The 21,449-nt window shown below is 36.7% G+C and overlaps 1 protein-coding gene across 3 annotated transcripts in view; it reads left to right on the top strand.

Moving 5' to 3' along the window:
- LOC111872042 (protein pigeon) overlaps positions 1 to 21,449 on the top strand; it is a 40,155-nt gene that overhangs the window by 169 nt on the left and 18,537 nt on the right. For 2 of the 3 annotated variants that reach the window (XM_033754490.1, XM_023865535.2), the window contains exons 2-8: positions 6,563 to 6,708; positions 7,170 to 7,239; positions 11,756 to 12,007; positions 12,672 to 12,721; positions 13,665 to 13,874; positions 18,065 to 18,229; positions 20,392 to 20,563. In XM_033754490.1, coding sequence (XP_033610381.1) covers positions 6,563 to 6,708; positions 7,170 to 7,239; positions 11,756 to 12,007; positions 12,672 to 12,721; positions 13,665 to 13,874; positions 18,065 to 18,229; positions 20,392 to 20,563 — 1,065 coding nt within the window. Of the gene's footprint in view, positions 1 to 6,562; positions 6,709 to 7,169; positions 7,240 to 11,755; positions 12,008 to 12,671; positions 12,722 to 13,664; positions 13,875 to 18,064; positions 18,230 to 20,391; positions 20,564 to 21,449 lie in introns of those variants that run through there. The other variant, XM_023865536.2, reaches the window with a different exon arrangement.

The following is a 21,449-nucleotide window of genomic DNA, read 5'->3' as shown; positions in this document are numbered from 1 at the left end:
TTTAAGTACAATTTTAGTGAATCTTGTAATAGTGCAAATGTTTTCTGCTTTAGCACAGGCCCACACTAACCGTGGTGTAAATATTTTGTATAATTACGATGTTTTGAACTGTGTAACATAGTGTGTTCAGTGTTGCTTCACATCAACGTTATGATAAAAAATAAATCATATACATGATCATACATGATACTGCTTCACGAAGATACAGTAATTAGCGCCACATCCACTACCCGTGTGCCAGCCTACTGTACGGCAGAAGTAATTGAAATCCGCGTGCTTAACCTACAGCGCCTGCAGCCCTAAATCGAAAACTGTAATGCTGTTTGTAGATAGCAGCACGTGCTTCCGTACATAAAAAAATGTAACCCCATAGAAGTGGGTGTGGGAGTATGTTAGTTTCATTTTTTGTCAGCTAAATTTCTGTAGACGGAGCCTTTCATGGACGTAGGCCTAGGCCCAAATGAGGGCTGTAACGCCAATGGGGAAAAAAAAAATATATATATATATATTTCTGTAGGGAGGGGTGCTTCGGGGTATTATTACAGCCATCTCTGAAGCAGAGACGTTAATTGAGTTATGAATGGTTCATAAAATGCATTGTACTGCACAAATATACTGGATGATACAAAATAAGTTTTTAGTTTAACCCTTGGTAAACATGTGTCAAATAAATTCTAAACGTCGAACCCCCATTTTCTACCAACAAAGAGGAAGAATTCTAGGCCCAGATGATATGCATGTGGCCTGTTGTAGATTCTAAATGCATTATTGATCGCATCTGCACTTATCAAAATTAGTAAAAGAAGGCCAAAATTACAATTTTGGACCCCATTTACACAAACTGTCTTCCAAATAAAAAAAGAAAAGGGAGAAGCATGTAACCTCAGAACAAGAAATCAATTTAATAACATGACAAATACTGTATTAGGAATGTGCAGTCAATATCTTGAATTAAGATTATTTTCAAACAACATGGACTGATCACATTTATGTACATGTTAACAACAGTATGCACTCCTGTGACCTATAGTTGAACACTATGAATCCACCTTAGATGCAACATTCAGCCTTTGAAATTTTGATGACTTGAGCACCTAGATTCCTAATTTCTATGGTCCATATAATTTGCTTCATTTACTGTTTTACATTGGTACCACCTAACACCTATCCTCTACAAGTTCATATATCCCACATTTGTCCAACACTTATCTTTTTTTATTTTATTTTTATGGTGAGAGATTTTTGGTTCACCTAGTGACTTCAGGACTAATAGTTTAGACAGATTAAATAATACTAACAGAACAAGTGCTGAATCAAACCAAGATCATCTGAGAATCATTGGCAGTCCTATTAACAGATTTTTACAATAGTCTTCTGATAATAATTCCCCAGGGATCGATTCTGGGACCCATATTGAGTCTTTTGTATATAAATGTCTTGCCAAACTAGTAAATCCAGACCTGTTCCTTTTGCAGATGACACCAGCATAATTATCATGAATTACAGCTCATTAGATTATGAAAACATTATTGAAACATTTATAAACATAAATGATTTGTTTAAAGCTAATTTATTGACACCAAACTTTGATAAAACATATTTTTTACAATTTTTGACCAAGAATAGCCGGGCAGGAGATATGCATATTGACTGTGGTAACAATCAGATAGCTAAATCTCCTAATACCAAATTTCTTGGATTAATTATTGATAATATGTTGTCATTGAAAGGACATGTCGACTGGCTTATGTCTAAATTAGGTTCTCTCTGTTGTGCAGTCGGGCTGTTAAACCTAATATGTCACAGGAAACAATAAGAATTATTTATTTCTCATATTTTCATTCTGCTATAATTTATAGTATAATTTTCTGGGGCAATTCTCGCTGTAGTATTCATATTTTTAGGCTACAGAAAAGGGTAATTATTACTAATTATTACTAATTCTCGAAGTAGAAACTCTTGCAGGGAATTGTGTAAGTAACTGAAAATATTGGTCCTCCAATCACAGTACGTATTTTCTCTCTTGTTATTAATGGTTAAAAACGGAACAATTTAAATCTAACAGAGATTCATAGCATTAATACAAGACACAATAACAATATTGATGCCCTCAAAATGGTGTATTACGCCTTTTTCCACTCAGTAATGTCTTACAGTTTGATTTTTTTGGGAAATAGAACTCTCAGTATGTGCGTTTTTAAATTGCAGAAGAGAGCTGTTCGAATAATGGTGGGAGCTGGAAACAGAGATTCATGTAAAAAAATCTTTAGCCAATTGAAAATATTACCACTGCCCTCTCAATATATATATTCTTTGATGATGTTTGTAGTTAATAATATGGATTTATTTGCAGAAAATTCAGATATATATACAACTGTAACAAGAAATAGTTCAAATTTGCATCTCCCCTCGTCAAATCTAACAGCATTTCAGAAAGGTCCACAGTATTTTGGAATCAAAATTTATAATAGTCTTCCACGCAAAATAAAACAGTTATCCAAAAACAAAAATCGATTCAAGAAAGCACTATTACAATTTCTCCATTTACATTCATTTTATGGTATTGATGAATTTTTTGATTACACGGTTAAGAAGATTGATAATTGATTTTATTGGGATTAAATACTTAATTAATGAAAAGTTAAATTACAAATTTTATAATTTTAAAATTATGTTTACATAAATATTTTAACACGTATTATATTTTTTGTAATTATTATATTTAATTGTTATATTGGACTATTGTCTATATCCTTAGCCTTACGACCTTGTAAAGGATTTTTGACATGTAAATAAATGATAATGATAAAAAAATTTCCATTATCCAGTGTGTAATTTAACAGTATTCCAGACAGGAACATATATTATATTATTATTTTGTTTGTTCATTTCCTTATATGCATTGATGTGTTTTCCTCCAATACTTCCCTTTAACTTTTTGACTGGCGCGGGCGTGTTTTAACGCCCAGACGATGCCAGCCGTTCCCTGGCGTTGGCGTGTTTTAACGCTTTGACAATCTCTTCCCTTCTTTGCTCTCTTGGCACTCATCAACCAAAGACATATATATGATAGTTTTTGTGCATGTTTGTGAAGAACCCTTGTAAACTTTGTGGGGATCTCTATTACTGTCAGAACCCTCTGAGAAGGAAAAGGTCTGAAAATATTTCACATTCATTCAGTTTCACCATGGGTTCTTGCAGGAAGTGTCTTTGTGTTCCTACAGACCAGCTGGAAAATGTGAACGAGATTTGTTCTGATGATGATAGTGGCGATGAAATAATGATTCCTGAATTGAATGAAGTTGATAGTGACAATAATACAGTGATAGACAGTGATCCACAAGACAGTAATCATGAACATTTACCTACCACGAGTGCGGTGCCTGACACGCCCATCTCATGAACGTACGGAGACATTGTACCCCCAATATTTCCATTTGCTAATAGTTTCGGGATCAAAATTGATATAACACATAAAATGCATCCCTTTTCATGGATTAAAATTTTTTCTGGATGACGACTTGGTAAATCACATCACAACTGAAACCAATCGCTATGCTCACCAGCACTTCAACACACATGAGTTAGCTCCTCACTCTCGAAAACACAATTACAATTATGTCACATCAGATGAAATCTGGACATACTTAGGAATTGTGTTCATGACAGGAATCGACAAACGCCCTGAAATTGAAGAATATTTGTCCACTAGGCCCCTATTTCACACCCATGGTATGGACAAAACATGTCTTTGCGGTTGAATAGTTTCATTCTATTCAAAAAGAACACAACAAACGAAAAATACAAGAAGAGAAATTACAGATTCAAAGATTTTATATTGGACTGTGTAGAAAAATGACTGAACCAAACAAACAGTGTGGAGAGGGAGAAAAGTCAAGGAATGAAGTGGATGACGAATCTATTGCGTCAGACTAGAGTGCAGTCACGCCTCCGCCCTCGACCTTGAAAAGACCACCAGTGAAAGAGCCAGCAAATCGTCTAGAGGGTGGCTTGAAAATTCACAAAATGGTCCATGTTCCTAACAGTAACAATAAGAAGAATGGTGCCCTGAGAAAGTGTCGCGTGAGTGCTAAGCACAAGGTTAGAAAAGAAACAAGTATCATGTGTGCAGGCTGTGGTGTGGCTCTCTGCAAACTTTCATGTTTCAATGTTTATCACACGAAGAAAAACTAATAAAGAGGTATGGAAAGGCATTTATTGCATAAAATATTGTATTTTAATTAGTTCCTGTAAATTTCGTTTTTAAAAACCAATTTTTGTTGAAGTTGTTTAGGAAAAAGTAACTATATGCATTTTACCGACATAAGGTTTAAAGGGCCTGCCAGGACAGGGGTGGGATTTAAATACCCTTCGCGCCAGTCAAAGAGTTAATTAGTCTTTGCATTTATGTTGTGTTTGTCCAGTATGTAACTACTTTTATCTACACTGTACTGTGTCTGTAATTGGCCTCGCGGCTGTTGGCTCAGCACATAAATAATAAAGTATTGAATATTTGTATTATTAATATTATTATTTATATGCATTAATGTGTTTTTCCTCCAGTGTTTACCTTTAATTAGCCTTTGACTTTATGTTGTGTTTGTCCAGTATGTAACTACTATTATCTGCACTGTGCTCTTTCTGTCATTGGCCTTGTGGCTGTTGGCACAGCACATAAATAATAAAGAATTGAATTGAATTATATTGTATTATATCATATCATGTGTCGTATCATGCCATGTCATGTCATCATCTTCCTTCTAGCTTAAAGAACTTATGACATGAAACAATTTAGATCTGCTTTAAAAAGATTTCTACTTTTAAATTAATTGTACACATTGGAGGAATCATTTTAACTTCAGTATTAATTAATGATCTTGGTCTGTTATATACACTGGATACCTAGTAGTATATTTCATAACTGTTTAATGATTTACTCATTGTGATTTGTCTCGGATAACATGTAATTATGATGGATTAAGTATAATTAATTCTTATTTATGTAATTGATGTGACTTCTCTTGTTGTCATTGATTGTTCCTATATCCACTGGTCTTCCAGCCATCTAAGGATCCATGGAATGTAAATAAATTATTATTATTAATAATAATATAATTTACTATACTGATACCCAAGGGAAGACAAGTAGTATCAATACAAAATTTTAGTGCTAATTGCTGACAAGAAAATAAAACAAAATATGAAAGAGAATGGGGTGACAGGAAAATTCCTGAAATTATAATATTTTATAAGCTGCAGTGATCAAATTTTTGTACATGAAAGCTGAAATTGTGGTCTGTGTTGTGTGGTGCCATTACTACCACCTGACACACTGAGTGTAAAATTCAGTTCGAAATCAGCAAATCTTACTGAAATTAACATATGCTGTGTGTGAAACATCTCTGAAATGCATCATCAGATGGTGATGTACATGTAGATCATTGCTTCATCATCAGAAAGTTACTCGATTCTATTTTCAGCATACAACAAGAATCAGAATTGAGTACTTTGAGTTATATGTGTTAGATATGATTGTTTTTATGTGTTCCTTGTATCTGATATTGAGGGATCTTCCTGTTTGGCCTGCATATATTTTTATGTAAGATTTACATTGAATTTGATAGATACCTCTGTTCCTGTAAGGGTCTTGTTTTTCTGATAGGTTCAAGTTTTTGAATATGTTTCTCTGTTATGTTTTCAGATTTTGAATGCAGTTTGTATGTTAACATTTTTTAACAGTTTTGTTATGTATCCGACCCCATTACCAGTGTGGGTGAATGTAACCCACTTTTTACTGTTGTTCAGGTTTGGTGTGCCTTTGAATCCACGTTACCTTGCTGTTTTTTTAAGGTCTGTTAGGTTCTTGTCAGTGTATTGATTTCCGTGTAGTGTTTAATTGGAGCACATGGTAGCATGGTTGAGACACAGTGCTACAAGCCAGTAGGTCATGGATTCAATTCCTGATGAGGTCATTTTTCAGTTGAGCTTCTCTGTGGCCAAGGGGTCAACACAACCTCTTAACAGAAATGATTACCAGGAATATTCCTGGGTGTAAAGGGCGGCCGCTGACAAGCTCACCCCCACCCGTGAGCCACTTGTCTAGAAAATGTGGGAGCCTCAACATCTCCCAATCGTATGGACCTCCCCAACCTGTTATAGGGATAGTTTTACCTTTACACAGTTCATTCATTCATTTATTTCAAATTCAGTAAATCCAAAACATAGGTTGTTAGTAGTTGTTAGTAGTTAGGTTAACATAGTATTTGTTAATTGTGTTTTTGTACAGTTGTACAACTGTACTTATTTCATTTTGTTCTTTATTGTTACCATCTAACTACATATTGAGTCTATGCATTAAGTGTATTATGCCTGTTGAGTATTGAGTAATTTTCACTTTGCTTCCATAATTTTTATATTGATTATTCAGTATGTCAAGACAGTAAAAGAAGGTTTTTGACTGTATTAAATGTAAGAAGAACTTACTATTTGCACACGGTTTCTGTGGAATTATAAACACGGTGTATTGAACTGCTTAGACCCTCTGGTTTATAAACATTTTCAGGAGAAGGGAAGGAATGGAAACTACTTGGACAGGAACAAGATGAAAGCATTTTGGTCAGTTGGCTGATTGAATCAGATGAAGAGGATGGTGTATCAAAGCTACAGAGCTACATTGGACTTTATCATGAACGAAACCACATCCTGGAGGTACTGGATGCACTTCATTTAAGACAAGAATTTTCAGCGAGTTAATTAAGCTCTTATTCATACACCTCTTAGCATGCACTGTTGTCTTGATCATAGGTATTTACAGCCAATGTCTGATATTTGGTTCTGGGTCTTGAGCTACATTACTTTTGTAATTATATCCTATATTGCAGTCAGCATTATAGTTGCTTTGTGTATAGAACACTGTTGATTAGTTATGGCCCTGTATTACAGAACTGTCTCATGAAATTTGGACATGCTTCTCTAACATCCCTGCATTGTCAGGTTGTGGTTGCTATATTTATAGGTAATTATTTGTTCTGTAAATCCAACTTTTCCTTTAATTAACCAGCTATTAACGCTACAAACCCTTGCTGCTGGAATGTCTTCAGCACTCTCCCTCAGTAATTAGTGTTTATACTTCTTATTTCAATTAACTACAATTTTTCCCTAATTTTCAGGTCTTATGTACATTTAACAGATATGTTAACATCATCCAAGCTTCCATAAATCATAGTCACACTTTACTAGGTAAGTTTGTACTTTGAAATTACATACAGCAGAACTTTTATTGATGAATACTGTGTAGAAAGTATGTGCTAGCATACTAGGGTTGCCAGATTTTGTAAAAGAAAAAAAGGAGTGATGTCTCGTTGCTTGTTTATAATGACATTTTTCACAACTCATAGGGTATAAAATATACATAATCAACATACTACATAACTTACAAAATGCTACTACACATCTGTATTACGTAGGCCTACTACATATTTATAGAACAAAACAAATATTACGTAGCCCTATTACATATTTATAGAATGCACAGAATATTACCTAGCACACATTTGTAAACACACAAATATTAAATACTACATATTTATAACTTTCAAGGGCTGGTCGATCAGATTCTGTTAATTGTATTTCACTGAACTCTTAGCACTTTTTAATAATTGAACATCACCCTTTGAAAATTTATAAAATTCTGAACAGGACTTGCTTTCATAGTTCACTGTCACCTGGAGTTCTGCCTTAATTAAATCTGTTGAGCATCTGTTTCTTGTGTCACTCCACTTACTTTTCATGAATGAAAAGATTCGCTCCACCAAAGCATTTGAGCCAGGGATGCTAAACAAAAATCCTACCACTTTGGAAATATTTGGTACATCATGCTCAGGTACTGAAGAAAAAAATGTAAGCCAGTTTGCTACATAATCACCATACCTGTTCACACTGTTGCAGAGGTAATCTCGATGGCTTTTGAACTCCTCGTACAGGTCATCAATGCAATCATTTTCACTTAGCTGAAACACTTCTATGGCTTTTTCAAAATCTTTGAACTCAATCCCTTCCTGTAGAGAAAATGCTGCCAGGGATGCATAGGGATTGTCATCTGTCACATCATATATTTTTTGTAGACACTGAAGCATATTGCTATAAAAGCTGTTCAGGAGCCTTTTTCTGTAATGGCATAGACAATCCATTAATGAGTTCTTTTGCTTTGCTACCAAAAAAGTTGTCTTTCCTTCTCTGCTGGATTTTAGAACTGAGAAGTTTCATTTGTTTGTAAGTCTCTAGTACACTTAAGTCAGACCTTTCCAGTGTTTTATCTACCATTTCCAGCTGACTTCCAATATTACTTAAGAAATTAAAGTAGATTTCAGGCAACACTGCTTCCTCTGGGTCATCTTTCATGAAAATGTTAGATAATAATTTTGGACAGTTGGGAATACTATTGAAGTAACTTTTCATTGCTTCCCAGTTCTGAAGCAGTCGAGAAATGGCTGGTGTTAATGACAGCCACCTAGTTGGAACATGCCTCAAAATCTCAGTCCACTCCAAATTCAGAAATTCAAAGAATGATTTTTAACTCTTCTCTTCTTTTGGCAGAAACAGAGAAGTGATTACATATCTTTAAGACTACACTTTCAACACCAACATCTAATCTGTCAATTGAAAACTTAATTGTGTTATGTATGACATGATTAGAGCAATCAGCTTTCAGTAAATTTGGGTTTTTACTTCGCAGCAACTGATATACAGAATGTGTTTTTCCATAGTTCACATTGGCATTGTCTGCACAATAAGAAGATACATAATTTACATCCAAGTTGTGCTTTTCTAAGCTCTGCAGCACAAAACCAGTAATTGCCATAGACGTTTCCTCAGCACTTTCAACAAAATCTAGAAGTTTATTCTGCACTCCCTTTAAAGGGTTGAAGTACCAGATGCAAACGGAACATTTTTCGATTGCTTCTGTTTGATGCATCGGTAGCCAATGAAAAAAATTTTGAAGTATTTTCTGGACATCTTAAAATAGACACAAAGTTATTTACACTTTTAGGAGCAAGAATGTACTTCACTATCATTTCCGCTTTAGTGTGTCCACGTGAAAGTTTGGAAGCAATCGCAGAATCACTGAAAATATGGGACACAAGTTCATTTCCACAGTCCAGACTGGAATAACTTAAGTTATGTTTCACGGCATGATACACTAAACCAAGTTCACACGCGGTGCTGTTGTCATATTCTTCTTTGTTGTTTAAATTAACAAAGGATTTTGAAAGTTTATTTGAACTTCCAGAATTACATTTTTCCTTAATTTTATGTCCCTTGTATTGTGCATGTTGCCTCAGGTCACTTTGTCCACTGTGAGAAATACTAAAATCCTTCCTACACAATGTACAGAATGTCCAGTTCTCGTCTAGTCCCGGCTTAACCCACGAAAACATATCTTCCCATTTCTTAAGATATTGTGACATGTTGCGCAATGGAGGACACCCCCTCCCTCCCCAGCAGTGACGTGGCAGCTCTGGCCACAGTGACATAGCCACCCCCCCAGGCTACATGGCACCACTTCCTACTGTGACGAGACACGCAACGCCAGTGTCGACACGGCGTCAGGCACCAGCGGTACCCATTATGTAACAGGCAAACACTGCGACTATATAAGGGAACTACACAGCCGCTGAAGGCAGTTAAAGTGTAGCAGCCTACGAAGTGAGTTCTCAAGGCAGCAGCCTACGAGTTGAGTTGGAATATAGCAGCTGTCGCAGAAAGAAGAACCAGATGCGTGTGTGATAATTGGTGATAGTTTGTGATAACCGAGTAATAATTGGGAGTGTGTGATACAGTGACACTTGTATAGCTCCCGTGTTGTAATTAATACGTGTAGACTATTGAGGAACAGAGTGAGTTGATTATTGCGAATAGGGTTACAGAGTGTGAAACCCCGCAACAGTGTTGTAATTAATTGTAGCTGAGACTGGTAGGTTGTTAGATAAACCAATTAACAATCCAAACGGCGTCTTCAGTAACAGAACGCGTTACAATATATTTGATTATGTTTGGCCTGGAATTTCAACTTCTTCCTTGGAGGAGTCTTTGATGGATCTTCTTCGCCCTCAAACATTTTTGCTAATTTGACACTGACTTTCTAGCGAAGATTGAACGGATTAAAAATACACTATCACCAACAACCTCTGCTTTGGTTTAGAACCTCAAGTGTTGCCAACATTCACAAAATGCAACATAACAAAAGAAACTATAACACTGTCATTTTCCAAGGATTACAGAAATTTTATGATAATATTTAACCCATGAAATATAATTCGCAATGGACTTAAATAAAAAAACGGAGAATTAACCACTCCGGGTAAACAATAAATGGAGGAACAAAATTTTGTTGAAAAAACGGAAGAATCCGGGGAAAACGGGGTATCTTGGAACCCTATAGCATACTTTCTTAGGAGTGACTGTCAGACACAAATGAGAAATTGGCATTAAACGTACATTTTCAGTCACAAATGAAAAATGGTCATAAAAATGTACACACTAAAACCTCTATGCAGTAGAGCTCAGGAGAAATACATTTCTGACTTCGTTATAAGGGGTTTCTTTAGATACAAGCTAGTGTTGTATTCTTAATTTTTTATATGAAGAGGTTTGCTACACAGAGATTCAAAAGACAAAAGTTTTACAGTATGTTGTTATGACTTCATTGCTCCTTGTTTCACTTATATTTTCAAGGGCGCATAAATTTCGGGTTTTATTATTTTTTTAAATATGATGTGTGTTAAGTTTTACAATATGTGATTTATGATTCAAGTTGAATTATATTTATACTAAAATACTCTCTGGCTTCCCTATATATCATAAAAGTTTCAAGCCATTAAGTTCTAATATATTTTCATAATTTAATAAATGCAGATTTTTTTTGTAAGTAAATGAATACTTCTGAATTTAATGTTGCATTTTGATGATGTAAGTGTCTTTGATTAAGCATCTGGCCTAGGAAACGTAAGGGTAAAATCTTCCCTGTGCTTAATAAAGCATTATGCCATGCAGACATAAGGAGCCATAGGATTTTACACATTCTTAACCTCAACATTAGATGTGGGTGAGTGGTCAGTCATACACCAGATTTCGTTCATTGACAGGGACAGTAGCGTCCCACGACAGGTCCTAGCTGGACCCATAACTGAGCTCCAGCCAAGGCCTCAGTTCTGTGAGAAGAGCATTCCCCTATCTGGCCTGCCAAATTCTTCTTTGTAGCCTGATTAATCTTCCCTATCAAGAAACCTCTTACAGTCTTGCCCTCAGGAGACACTAACAAGAGCCCCTTAGGGGTAGTAGACTGCCTGTCCATGATAGCAGAGAAGCAAAAGCACCAATACCAGAGCTCCTAAAAGCAAGGAGAGAAAGCCCCCTCCCCTCAAGCATTTATGGTGTGGACCATCCAGGTGCCTTCTGCCTCTGTGCCAGGGACAGCACAGCCCTGACCTGATCCCATTTAGACCCATAATCAAGTGATGTCCAAGGCCCCAGGAAACTCTCTACCACCTGCCAGCTGGCTTTCTCTCGTAGGTTGTCTGGTTCTTCTTTGTGGTCAGGTTAGCTATTTGCATGCTTGTTTTTATTTTTATGCTTCAGAATCAACAGATTGTTACAAGTAACAATTTTACTTCTGAAGTTAATGCAGCTTGAAAATGGTTGTAATTGTGGATGAAGTCAGTTATCGAAAAGAAACTTATATTTTTCTCATTCATAGGTTTTATAACAAAAGAGAAAAAATATCCATCTTCATATGAAACAGCAGACAAAAGGACATCAATGGATTCATCAGGTGTAGTTTCTGTAGAGGTTTATAAAGTTTTTACATTGGATGCAAGTTTGCCAGAAGAACAGAGAGAACCAAAGGATTTTGGAATTGAAAGATCCCGGCAGATTATGATTCAATTCCTGTACAGAAAGAAAGATTGTATTTCCAATGAAAAGTTCCTTTTATTTATACATCAAGAATGTAAGTGCATTTAATATTCTCTCTTGTTTTAGCCTGCATTAACAGTTTTATGACAATTGATTCATTGATCGTGGCATGTCCATTTGTGAATCTGCATTAAAAGTTGTAATTTCTTAAATGTCTTTTCTTATTATTATCTTTTGGTAAACCCCAGGTACTTTAAGTTCTTGAGCTTGCTTTGTTTGTATTCATTGGCATGTAAACTATGTTTTATACAAAATATGTAAGTATATTCATAATCTCTGTCCACTCAAAATTTTCTGTGCCTGTGTAAAATAATTCGCACATTATTAAGGTACAATAAAGATGGAATGTTTCACATATAATTACTCCTATTATGCTCTCTATAACTTATGATAGAAATTACTTCATAATTTTGGGTGGGCCCTGATACCTTGGCTTTAGTACTGAGTTTTTTAAATATCTTTATTGGTTCAGAAATTGTTAGAGTGAGAAGTATACTTGGACTGCCAGACCCTTTTCACTTCTGAGAACCACAGCTAAAAATGATTGCTTAGCTCAGCATGACTTCATGTACAGTAATTTACAGCTTATGCATTGTGAAGATGTTACTCCTATAATTCCTGACAGCTTTCCTCTAAAGTTACTGCAGATTTTGTTGTAGTATTTATTACATATTTTCATCATTACTTCTTTGTTTCAGCTATCTCACTAAATCAAGTTCATCTGAAAAAGAATGGAAGCTGTGAGATGGTATGTTTACTTTAGGACTTACTGAAAATGATTACATTACAAAAGAACGAAATTTGTAGCATTCTTTTCTTTGCAGTGAAGGAACACTGATCTGTAATTATGAAAAAGATATAATTTGATGAAAACTGTGTATTTATATCTGATCTAGAAAATGTATTAATAAATTCATACAAGATAGGTACCATGTTGTTGTTTTTATTGACTACTTTATTCACACAAGAACAATATGTATATGAATGAGAAATGATCATAGCACCTATGTAATGTACAGAAGATGTGGGTTCAACACCTGCTTGGCTACAGCTTTTCACATTGTACTGCTTAGTGTTCCAACAAATGAAGTATTTCCCATCAGTCAGATGCTAAGTACACAATAATGAACTGCAATTCAGAGGCTACATGCAATTAATATTCTGCAGATGGTGTACTTGCTTCAAACTATAGACCGTCTAAATGTGAGATAAGACTTTTTTGATCTTGTAATATAGAGTACTTTCCATCCAGCAAAGTATGATAAGTTCACAACATTATTTCCCATTTCCATGGGAATACTTTAACACTACTGATGGTGACACAAGGAAAGATTTACTTTTCAGTCTTTGGGCCTGGAAGTGAGCCTAAGAGAACAAGAATTAATTTAAAATAGAAGATAATTTATACACACCTTCAGGTTTTTAACATACTCCTATGCATACACGAAACTTATGGCAGTTAAAATTGTAGTATGTAAGAATTGATTTCCTTCTACAGTCTCTACTCAAATGTAATACATGATGAGTGAAACAGTTAGTGTGATTTTGACTGCAAGAAAATGTTTAATATTTAAAGTAAGAATATGACCATTGGCTTCTGTTTGTTATAAATAAAATATTTTTTGCTGTGAGTGTAAAAAGAAGCCAGTGTTAACCAGTGCAAGCTTGTTATACTAATGCTTTTATTTCAGGAGTTATGTGGTTGCTTGAACACTGAGTCGGTGGTTCGGGAATTTTCATGGGCACAGTGGGATCCTATAAATCAGTCACTATATTATATTCATTACCGTAAAACTCAACTTAGTGTTGAGGGAGAAGAACCAGAGGAAGGGAGAGAAGAAGAACTGTCTCCAACTTTATCTTGCCTCCAATTTCATGATGATATGCCACATGAGACTGTGGTATGAAATGAACACAGTATAATCTCATTATAATGGATATGAATATAATGGGCAAAATCTTACTGGTTACAGTTGTGAATTTTTAGAGAGGCTGAGGAACTAAGAAAGTCTTGTAGTTAGAAAACTATTTAAAATAAAAAAGAATCCCAATGTAAGAACATTCATGTAATCACATTGTGTGTCTATATTTACTGGGAGTATTGGCTGTGTATCCTGTAATGTAGTTCCACTTGGTTATAGCAGATGTCATCAATAATAAACACCCTGTCCTCCATATTATTTTGTTATAATGAGGGTTTACTGCAATTATGTACATAAATGTAGTTGCCCTTCTTCCGGTACATAGAATGCTTCTAAAATCTGTACGCAACAATTACGAGGGTCATACTGAAAGTCATGAGCAACAATCTTTTGTAAAGTAACATGTTTTATTATTGACAAACCAAATACACCACCTCAATCTACAGACCTTTCTTTATTTTTCCACATAATCGCCACTTCTTTGTACACATTTCTCCCAGCGTTCTGGGAGTTTGAAAATTCCCCTTCTGTAAAATTCCGTTCCAGCCATCAGAAGACACTGACGCACTGCTTTCTGAATTGCCTCCCTTGTCTCAAAATGTTGTCCACGCAGCTGATCCTTCACAAATCTGAAAAGATGGTAGTCAGAGGGTGCCAGATCAGGGCTATAGGAGGGGTGTGGAAGAACTTCCCACCCCATCTTTACAGTTGCTTCAAATGTGAGGCGAGCGGCGTGGGGCGAGCATTGTCATGCAGGATGATGTTTCATCCCGGGTGTTTATCGCGCAATGTACGATGATGCTTGTGCAGCATCTGGACATAACAAGCAGCATTGATGGTTTGCCCAGGTTCCAGGAATTCGGCCAGAATAAACCCCTCTGCATCCCAGAAGACTGTGCCCATCACCTTCACAGCTGATGGCACTGTCTTTGCCTTCTTTTTTGATGGAGAATGCAAATGGTACCATTCCATACTCTGCCGTTTCATTTCAGCCTCGAAATGATGAAACCAGCTTTCGTCACATGTCACAATACAGAGCAAAAAAATTATCACCTTCGTGTCAATATCTCTGCAACAGTTCTGAGGTGATGGCTTTTTGCTGACCTTTGTGGTCTTCAGTCAATAACCGCGGGACCCAACGAGCACAAACTTTCCTACAGCCCAAGCTTTCAATCATCTCCTGTACTGCACTGTGCCTTATTCCAAGTTTTGGGGCTATTGTGTCCACAGTCACACACCTGTCATCTTGAATGATCTCATCCACTCTTTCCTTCTTGCGTTCAGTTGAGGCTGTTCAAGGATGACCGCTCCAAGGCTTATCTTCGATCCTGGTGTTCCCATCTTTAAAATGTTTCACCCATCTTCTAACACTGCTCGCACCCATGCACACACATCCATAAGCAAGCTGAAGTCTCTGGTGAATTTCTGCAACAGAGATTTCCTCTTTCACAAAAAATTTGATGACAGCATGCTGGTGAAACAACATATGGTTGTCAGCCATTTTGTTAGGAGTGATACTGGTCATGTGACACTCAAGGTTAAAACAACAGCTGGTTCCACCTACCACCATACTCTCTTTCATCTGCTGTTCCCAGATTGCATGCAAGAAAAAGTTGCTCATGACTTTCGGTACCACGTATGTATCTTGTATATTCATTATGGAGCAGGGAGGTGTCATAAGGTTTTTAATACTTATAGTTAGAGCTTACTGTCATGATCTTATTGTAAGGTGTTAAAGGTTAAATTTTGAATTGTCAGAATGCTGTGACGGTCTCTGTTTCCATGTACATTTGTGAATATCTGAAAGAAGAGAAATAAATTATTTAAGTAAGTGATTATCAGCAGTTTTAAAGAGCATTCAGTCATGGGCAGGGGTTATCTGAAGATTACTAAGGAATAAGTTTTAGCTCATCTATCTTGATGAATAGAATAAGATATGGGCAGGGGTTATCTGAAGATTACTAAGGAATAAGTTTTAGCTCATCTATCTTGATGAATAGAATAAGATATTTTACATTTCATAGATCCTTTGTAGGCCTAAGCCAAGGATATAAAACATGTGATAACACAAATTCAGTAGTTGTTTCCAGTACAAATATAGATATAAATATAAATTGTAACAGTTATTTGTATGTTTACAGACATCTCTTATAATATAGACTTCCACCAAAATAATTATATGAAAGAACCATCCCATTATTACATACATGTATTTATAATTGAGAATTTTTTATTAAAGTAAATTCTTCCACAGAGTAGAAGGAGTGAGATAGGAGAGACTCCTTTAAGGCACTAATGCTGCAAGCAGGAAGGTCACGGGTTCAAGTCCCAATGAGGTGGATTTTCTCAATTTACCTAATCCTTCCAGCTGCACTGTGGCCCTGGGGTCGACTAGGCCTCTAGCAGAAATGAGTACCAGGAATCTTTCTGGTGGGCAAAGGGTGGCTGGTACGCAAGGCTGACAACCTTAGCGCCATCTGTGAGCCAATTGTCTAGAGAAAATGTGGGAGCCTTGACATCTCACAGCCCTATGGCCCTCCGCAGCCTCTTACAGGGATAGTGTTTTATTGTTGTTATACATGTAGCAACTCTTCTGAGAGTGAGATTTATTCACATTTACGAGGGTCGTACTGAAAGTCATGAGCAACAGTTTTTTGTAAAGTAACATGCTTTATTATTGACAAACCAAATACACCACCTCAATCAACAGACCTTTCTTTATTTTTCCACATAATCACCACTTCTTTGTACACATTTCTCCCACTGTTCTGGGAGTTTGAAAATGCCCCTTCTGTAAAATTCCGTTCCAGCCATCCGAAGACACTGACACGCTGCTTTCTGAATTGCCTCCCTTGTCTCAAAACCTTGTTCACGCAGCTGATCCTTCACAAATCCGAAAAGATGGTAGTCGGAGGGTGCCAGATCAGGGCTATAGGTGGGGTGTGGAAGAACTTCTCACCCCATCTTTACAGTTGCTTCCAATGTGAGGCGAGCGACATGGAGGTGAGCGTTGTCATGCAGGATGATGATGTTTTGTCCTGGACGTTTATCGCGCAAGCACGACAGAGCTTGTGCAGCATCTGGACATAGCGAGCACCATTGATGGTTTGCCCAGGTTCCAGAAATTCGGCCAGAATAATGCCCTCTGCATCCAAGAAGACTGTGCCCATCACCTTCACAGCTGATGGCACTGTCTTTGCCTTCTTTTTTGATGGAGAATGCAAATGGTGCCATTCCATACTCTGCCGTTTCATTTCAGGCTCAAAATGGTGAAACCAGCTGTCGTCACCTGTCACAATACAGAGCAAAAAATCGCCTTCATGTCAATATCTCTGCAGCAGTTTTGAGGTGATGGCTTTTCGCTGACCTTTGTGGTCTTCAGTCAATAACTGCAGGACCCAACGAGCACAAACGTTCCTATAGCCCAAGCTTTCAATCATCTCCTGTACTGCACTGTGCCATATTCCAAGTTTGGGGGCTAATGTGTCCACAGTCACACGCCTGTCATCTTGAATGATCTCATCCACTCTTTCCTTGTTGCGTTCAGTTGAGGCTGTTCGAGGACGACTGCTCCGAGGCTCATCTTCGATGCTGGTGTTCCCATCTTTAAAATGTTTTACCCATCTTCGAACACTGCTCGCACCCATGCACACACTTCCATAAGCATGCTGAAGTCTCTGGTGAATTTCTGCAGCAGGGATTTCCTCTTTCACAAGAAATTTGATGACAGCACGCTGGCGAAACAACATATGGTTGTTGGCCATTTTGTTAGGAGTTATACTGGTCACGCGATGCAAGCTATTGATGTCACAAGACACTCAAGGTTAACACAGCTGGTTCCACCTACCACCATACTCTCGTTTGTCTGCTGTTCCCAGGTTGCATGCAAAAGAAAGTTACTCATGACTTCCGGTATTGAATTTTAAGATTTCTTACCATGAGTAATAGTTTTCTGTTATCTCGTGTCAAATATTCTCATCTTTAGAAAAAAGAAGTTTAATGGAAGAAATATCTTATATAAGTGTATTTTGGCAAGATATTATCAGAGTTTCTAAAAGAAATTCTTGTCATTTGTTCTCTTGTTATATGGGTATTGAATATTGCATAAATTTAATTGTAGGAGTAAGTGTTATAGTATATAAACCCCTTATATTTTTATTTATTTGTAGCTCAATATCCCATTAAATCTGCCACAACTTTCAAAAACTTCAGTGCCATGTGGTGGATATGAGGATGATCCTATCCCACTGCGAGTACACGACTGTTCACTTGATCTGCAGGTGGTATGTGATACTAAGGGTGTTGTTTGCATCTGCCACCATTACTTGTATCAGGTAAACTGAATATCTGGTCACACTTTAAACTTACATATATAGGTTATGAAGAAATATAACAAGAAGGTGAAAACTTTCTTAGACGATTCCTGCTATGGAGTGAATTTACACTTTTCATGAACTTATGAACACACAGAATGCCCACCAAACAATTCTGGAAAAAATGGAACCATTGGTGATGTGATAACAACACAACTTTGCTCTTACTTCATTACATTGTTGCCATGTCTTCAGTATTTTATGGAACCACCATACTGATAGAAACGCCTACAGATTATGGATTCTGAACAGTATAACGAGAACCAAGGCAAAGAGGCCAGAGTACTGGAGTTGTGAAACAGCTCCCACAACTACACACCATATCATGTCTCAATTTTTTCATTCAGGTATAAGCACAGGTTACTTTTTGAAGTGGTGCACATTGAACACTGCACTGTTTTGTTTGTGTAAAAATAGCACTAGGTCTTTCAGTCTTGAAATAAAAAGAATTTCATAGATAAATTGGTGAAATTATTTCTAATGAGCACACTTTTGTAGATGTTTGAATTCAATCCCAAGTCAATTTATTTGGAATTTGTGGCAGTCAGAGTAGCACTTGGGCAGGTACTATTTGAATACGTAGTGTTCTCTGCCAATTCTCATTCCACCAGATAGTACATTTCTCTCATCTATTATCTGTGTCTGGTACAGTGAGTCATTTGAAGGCCTAAGTATGTGGAGACTCAGCTTCACCCTACCTCAGGAATAAGAAGAATGGACATGTGAAACTAGAATTGGTGTTCACTTATCTTTAAAGAATTTTGGAAAGAAAACAGTTGTTTCCACTGAAATTTCAAACACAGGAAGAGGATTTCTGGTAGGCGAAATATGGAGTAATCTATTCTGTTTCATGCTGTATTTTATTTATTATTTTATTTTTTTAATTTATACTCTTTCTCTGCATATCAGTTGAGTTTTACTTATTTTTCTTGTAACATGGAGATGCACACTGAAATTTGTGATCTCTATGACACTACTGATTTCTACCAGTGCATAAAATTCATGGCACTAGAACCATTACCCATGTAGGTAATTTCAAGTAAAACCATGAAGTAGCAAGACAGAACTGATGTTCTTTCCCCACTCCTATGATTAATGTTTTTCCAGTCTCTAGTATATAATACTTGTTGACTTCCTTCTGAAAATGGATTTGCACTTAGTATGGCAGAGTTATTTGAACTGGATTACACTAAATATGTACATATTACTCCATTCCTCATTGCTGCATGTCTGACTATATACTCTGAATTTCTGTATATAAAGTTAGCTATACTGCATGACAAATGAGGGAATTGCAGTGCAGTTGGCTGGGCAGTCACAGACATTATTCATTTCAGCAGATGTTACACTAGCATGGAAATGAAGGAGATGTAGTAATGAACTTCATTGTTAATGCAGGCAAAACATGGTCACAATATTTTGTACCACGGAATGAGATGCAAATCGTGCAGTGGACACTCACTTATTATTCACAGCCCAAAAAACTGAAAACTCAACCATGTGCTGCCCTTTTGACAATGTAGGGTGAACTTCCATCAAGACAGAGAACAGTGACAAATTCTTCCCACCTTGATCTTCTTCATGACACTGTAGAGCCAATAACTTAGATAGAAATCAAAGTTCCCTAAATATATGAGTTATCCTAGAGCACAGAAGTGTTTTGATGGAATTGGAAAACTTGTCATTCACTGTAATTAGTATGTCTGGGAAGGGAGAATTACAGTAGAAAACAGACACTTATGTTTTTGGAATAAGCTGTTTTGGGTCAAATTTAAATTCACCATACTTATTACCTTCTCATATTTACTGACATAGTTCACACACTCTTTTACATAAGTTGTGTGCCAAAAATAGTGGTACTTTAATTGTACAGGGAATTGTAACTATCAAGTCTAGTTGTAGAAAAGCACTAGAAGAAGCCATATGTCAATATACTGAAACTGGTATATGGTCTAATTTCCATGCACTGTGTAAAATATGCTTTTTCTTAACGGCGATAGCAGATCAGAACTTGTTCAGGACCAACACATTGAAAGAAGATTATGGTTATCAATAAGAAAGAAATAAACAGCCAGTAACTAGGCGCAGAGGTGATAAAATGAATATTGCTTATGCCATTTCAGCCTGTGAAGCCACCAATGACTGAGGTACGGAATCTGGAAGAATCATCCACCACTGTTCATTTTGCATATTCTGTGACATTACTTCATCATGGCTGTGTGATTCATTGTGTTGTACCTGGAATTTTGTGGTCACAGGCTAGAACAATGAAGCCAACTTTTGCATTGTATGGAGGTAAGTAAGTATTTGTAAAGTCAGTCAGATGTTATAAAAGATAAAATACCTCCATCCAGTATGACTGTTGAAGTTTTTACTGCTTCAATTCTTAACACCCTTACATGTAGAGATATCGGGGTTTCGGACTTTATCCATCGTCCTGGTTTTTAAGATAACAAAGAAAAACACGACGTTTCAGAAACTGGATCTGTTTCCATCCTCAGTTGAGGGAAAAACACCTGTTCTGTTGTGTCCCTTAGCTGGCTAGCTCTTTCTAAAGGACCCAACAGAATAGGTGTTTTTCCCTCACCTAAGGATGGAAACAGATCCAGTTTCCGAAACGTCATGTTTTTCTTAGTTATCTTGAAAACCAGGATGATGGATAAAGTCCGAAAACCCAATATCTCTGTGTGTTATACACCATCGTCAGAATCCTATAGTAACTACCCTTACATGTTTCGGTCCCTATAGACCATCATCAGAGGGACATCGATACTCTTTGGAAACCACTGTTACAGTCACACTGGATGGAGTTGTTTTATCTTTTATAATATTGTTAGTGTGACAGACCAAAATGAAACAAATCAAATTCAGTCAGATGTTGTTACTACAAGAGGTAAACCCTCTCCTGGACCAGCTGAACCCAATATGGTGCAGTCTGCAATAGCAGTTTTAATCTCTTCATTGCTTAACCCTTTCGCGGGGTCTTTTAAAGTCCGCGGCCGTCTCTCCGGCGGTAATATATTCAGCCGTCCATTTAAATTTTGCTCGAAAATGATTTATTCATCATTGTTCTTAAATTATATGAGATAGGAACATGAAACTTTCACTAAAATGATCTTAAAAGGTGGTTTTATAACCTTACCTTATAATATGAGCGCCCTGTATCTCGGCAATGGAAGCA

The sequence above is a fragment of the Cryptotermes secundus genome, unplaced genomic scaffold (genome assembly GCF_002891405.2).
Source record: "Cryptotermes secundus unplaced genomic scaffold, Csec_1.0 scaffold87, whole genome shotgun sequence".
NCBI classification, from domain to species: domain Eukaryota; kingdom Metazoa; phylum Arthropoda; class Insecta; order Blattodea; family Kalotermitidae; genus Cryptotermes; species Cryptotermes secundus.
This window is presented reverse-complemented; position numbering and strand designations above follow the sequence as displayed.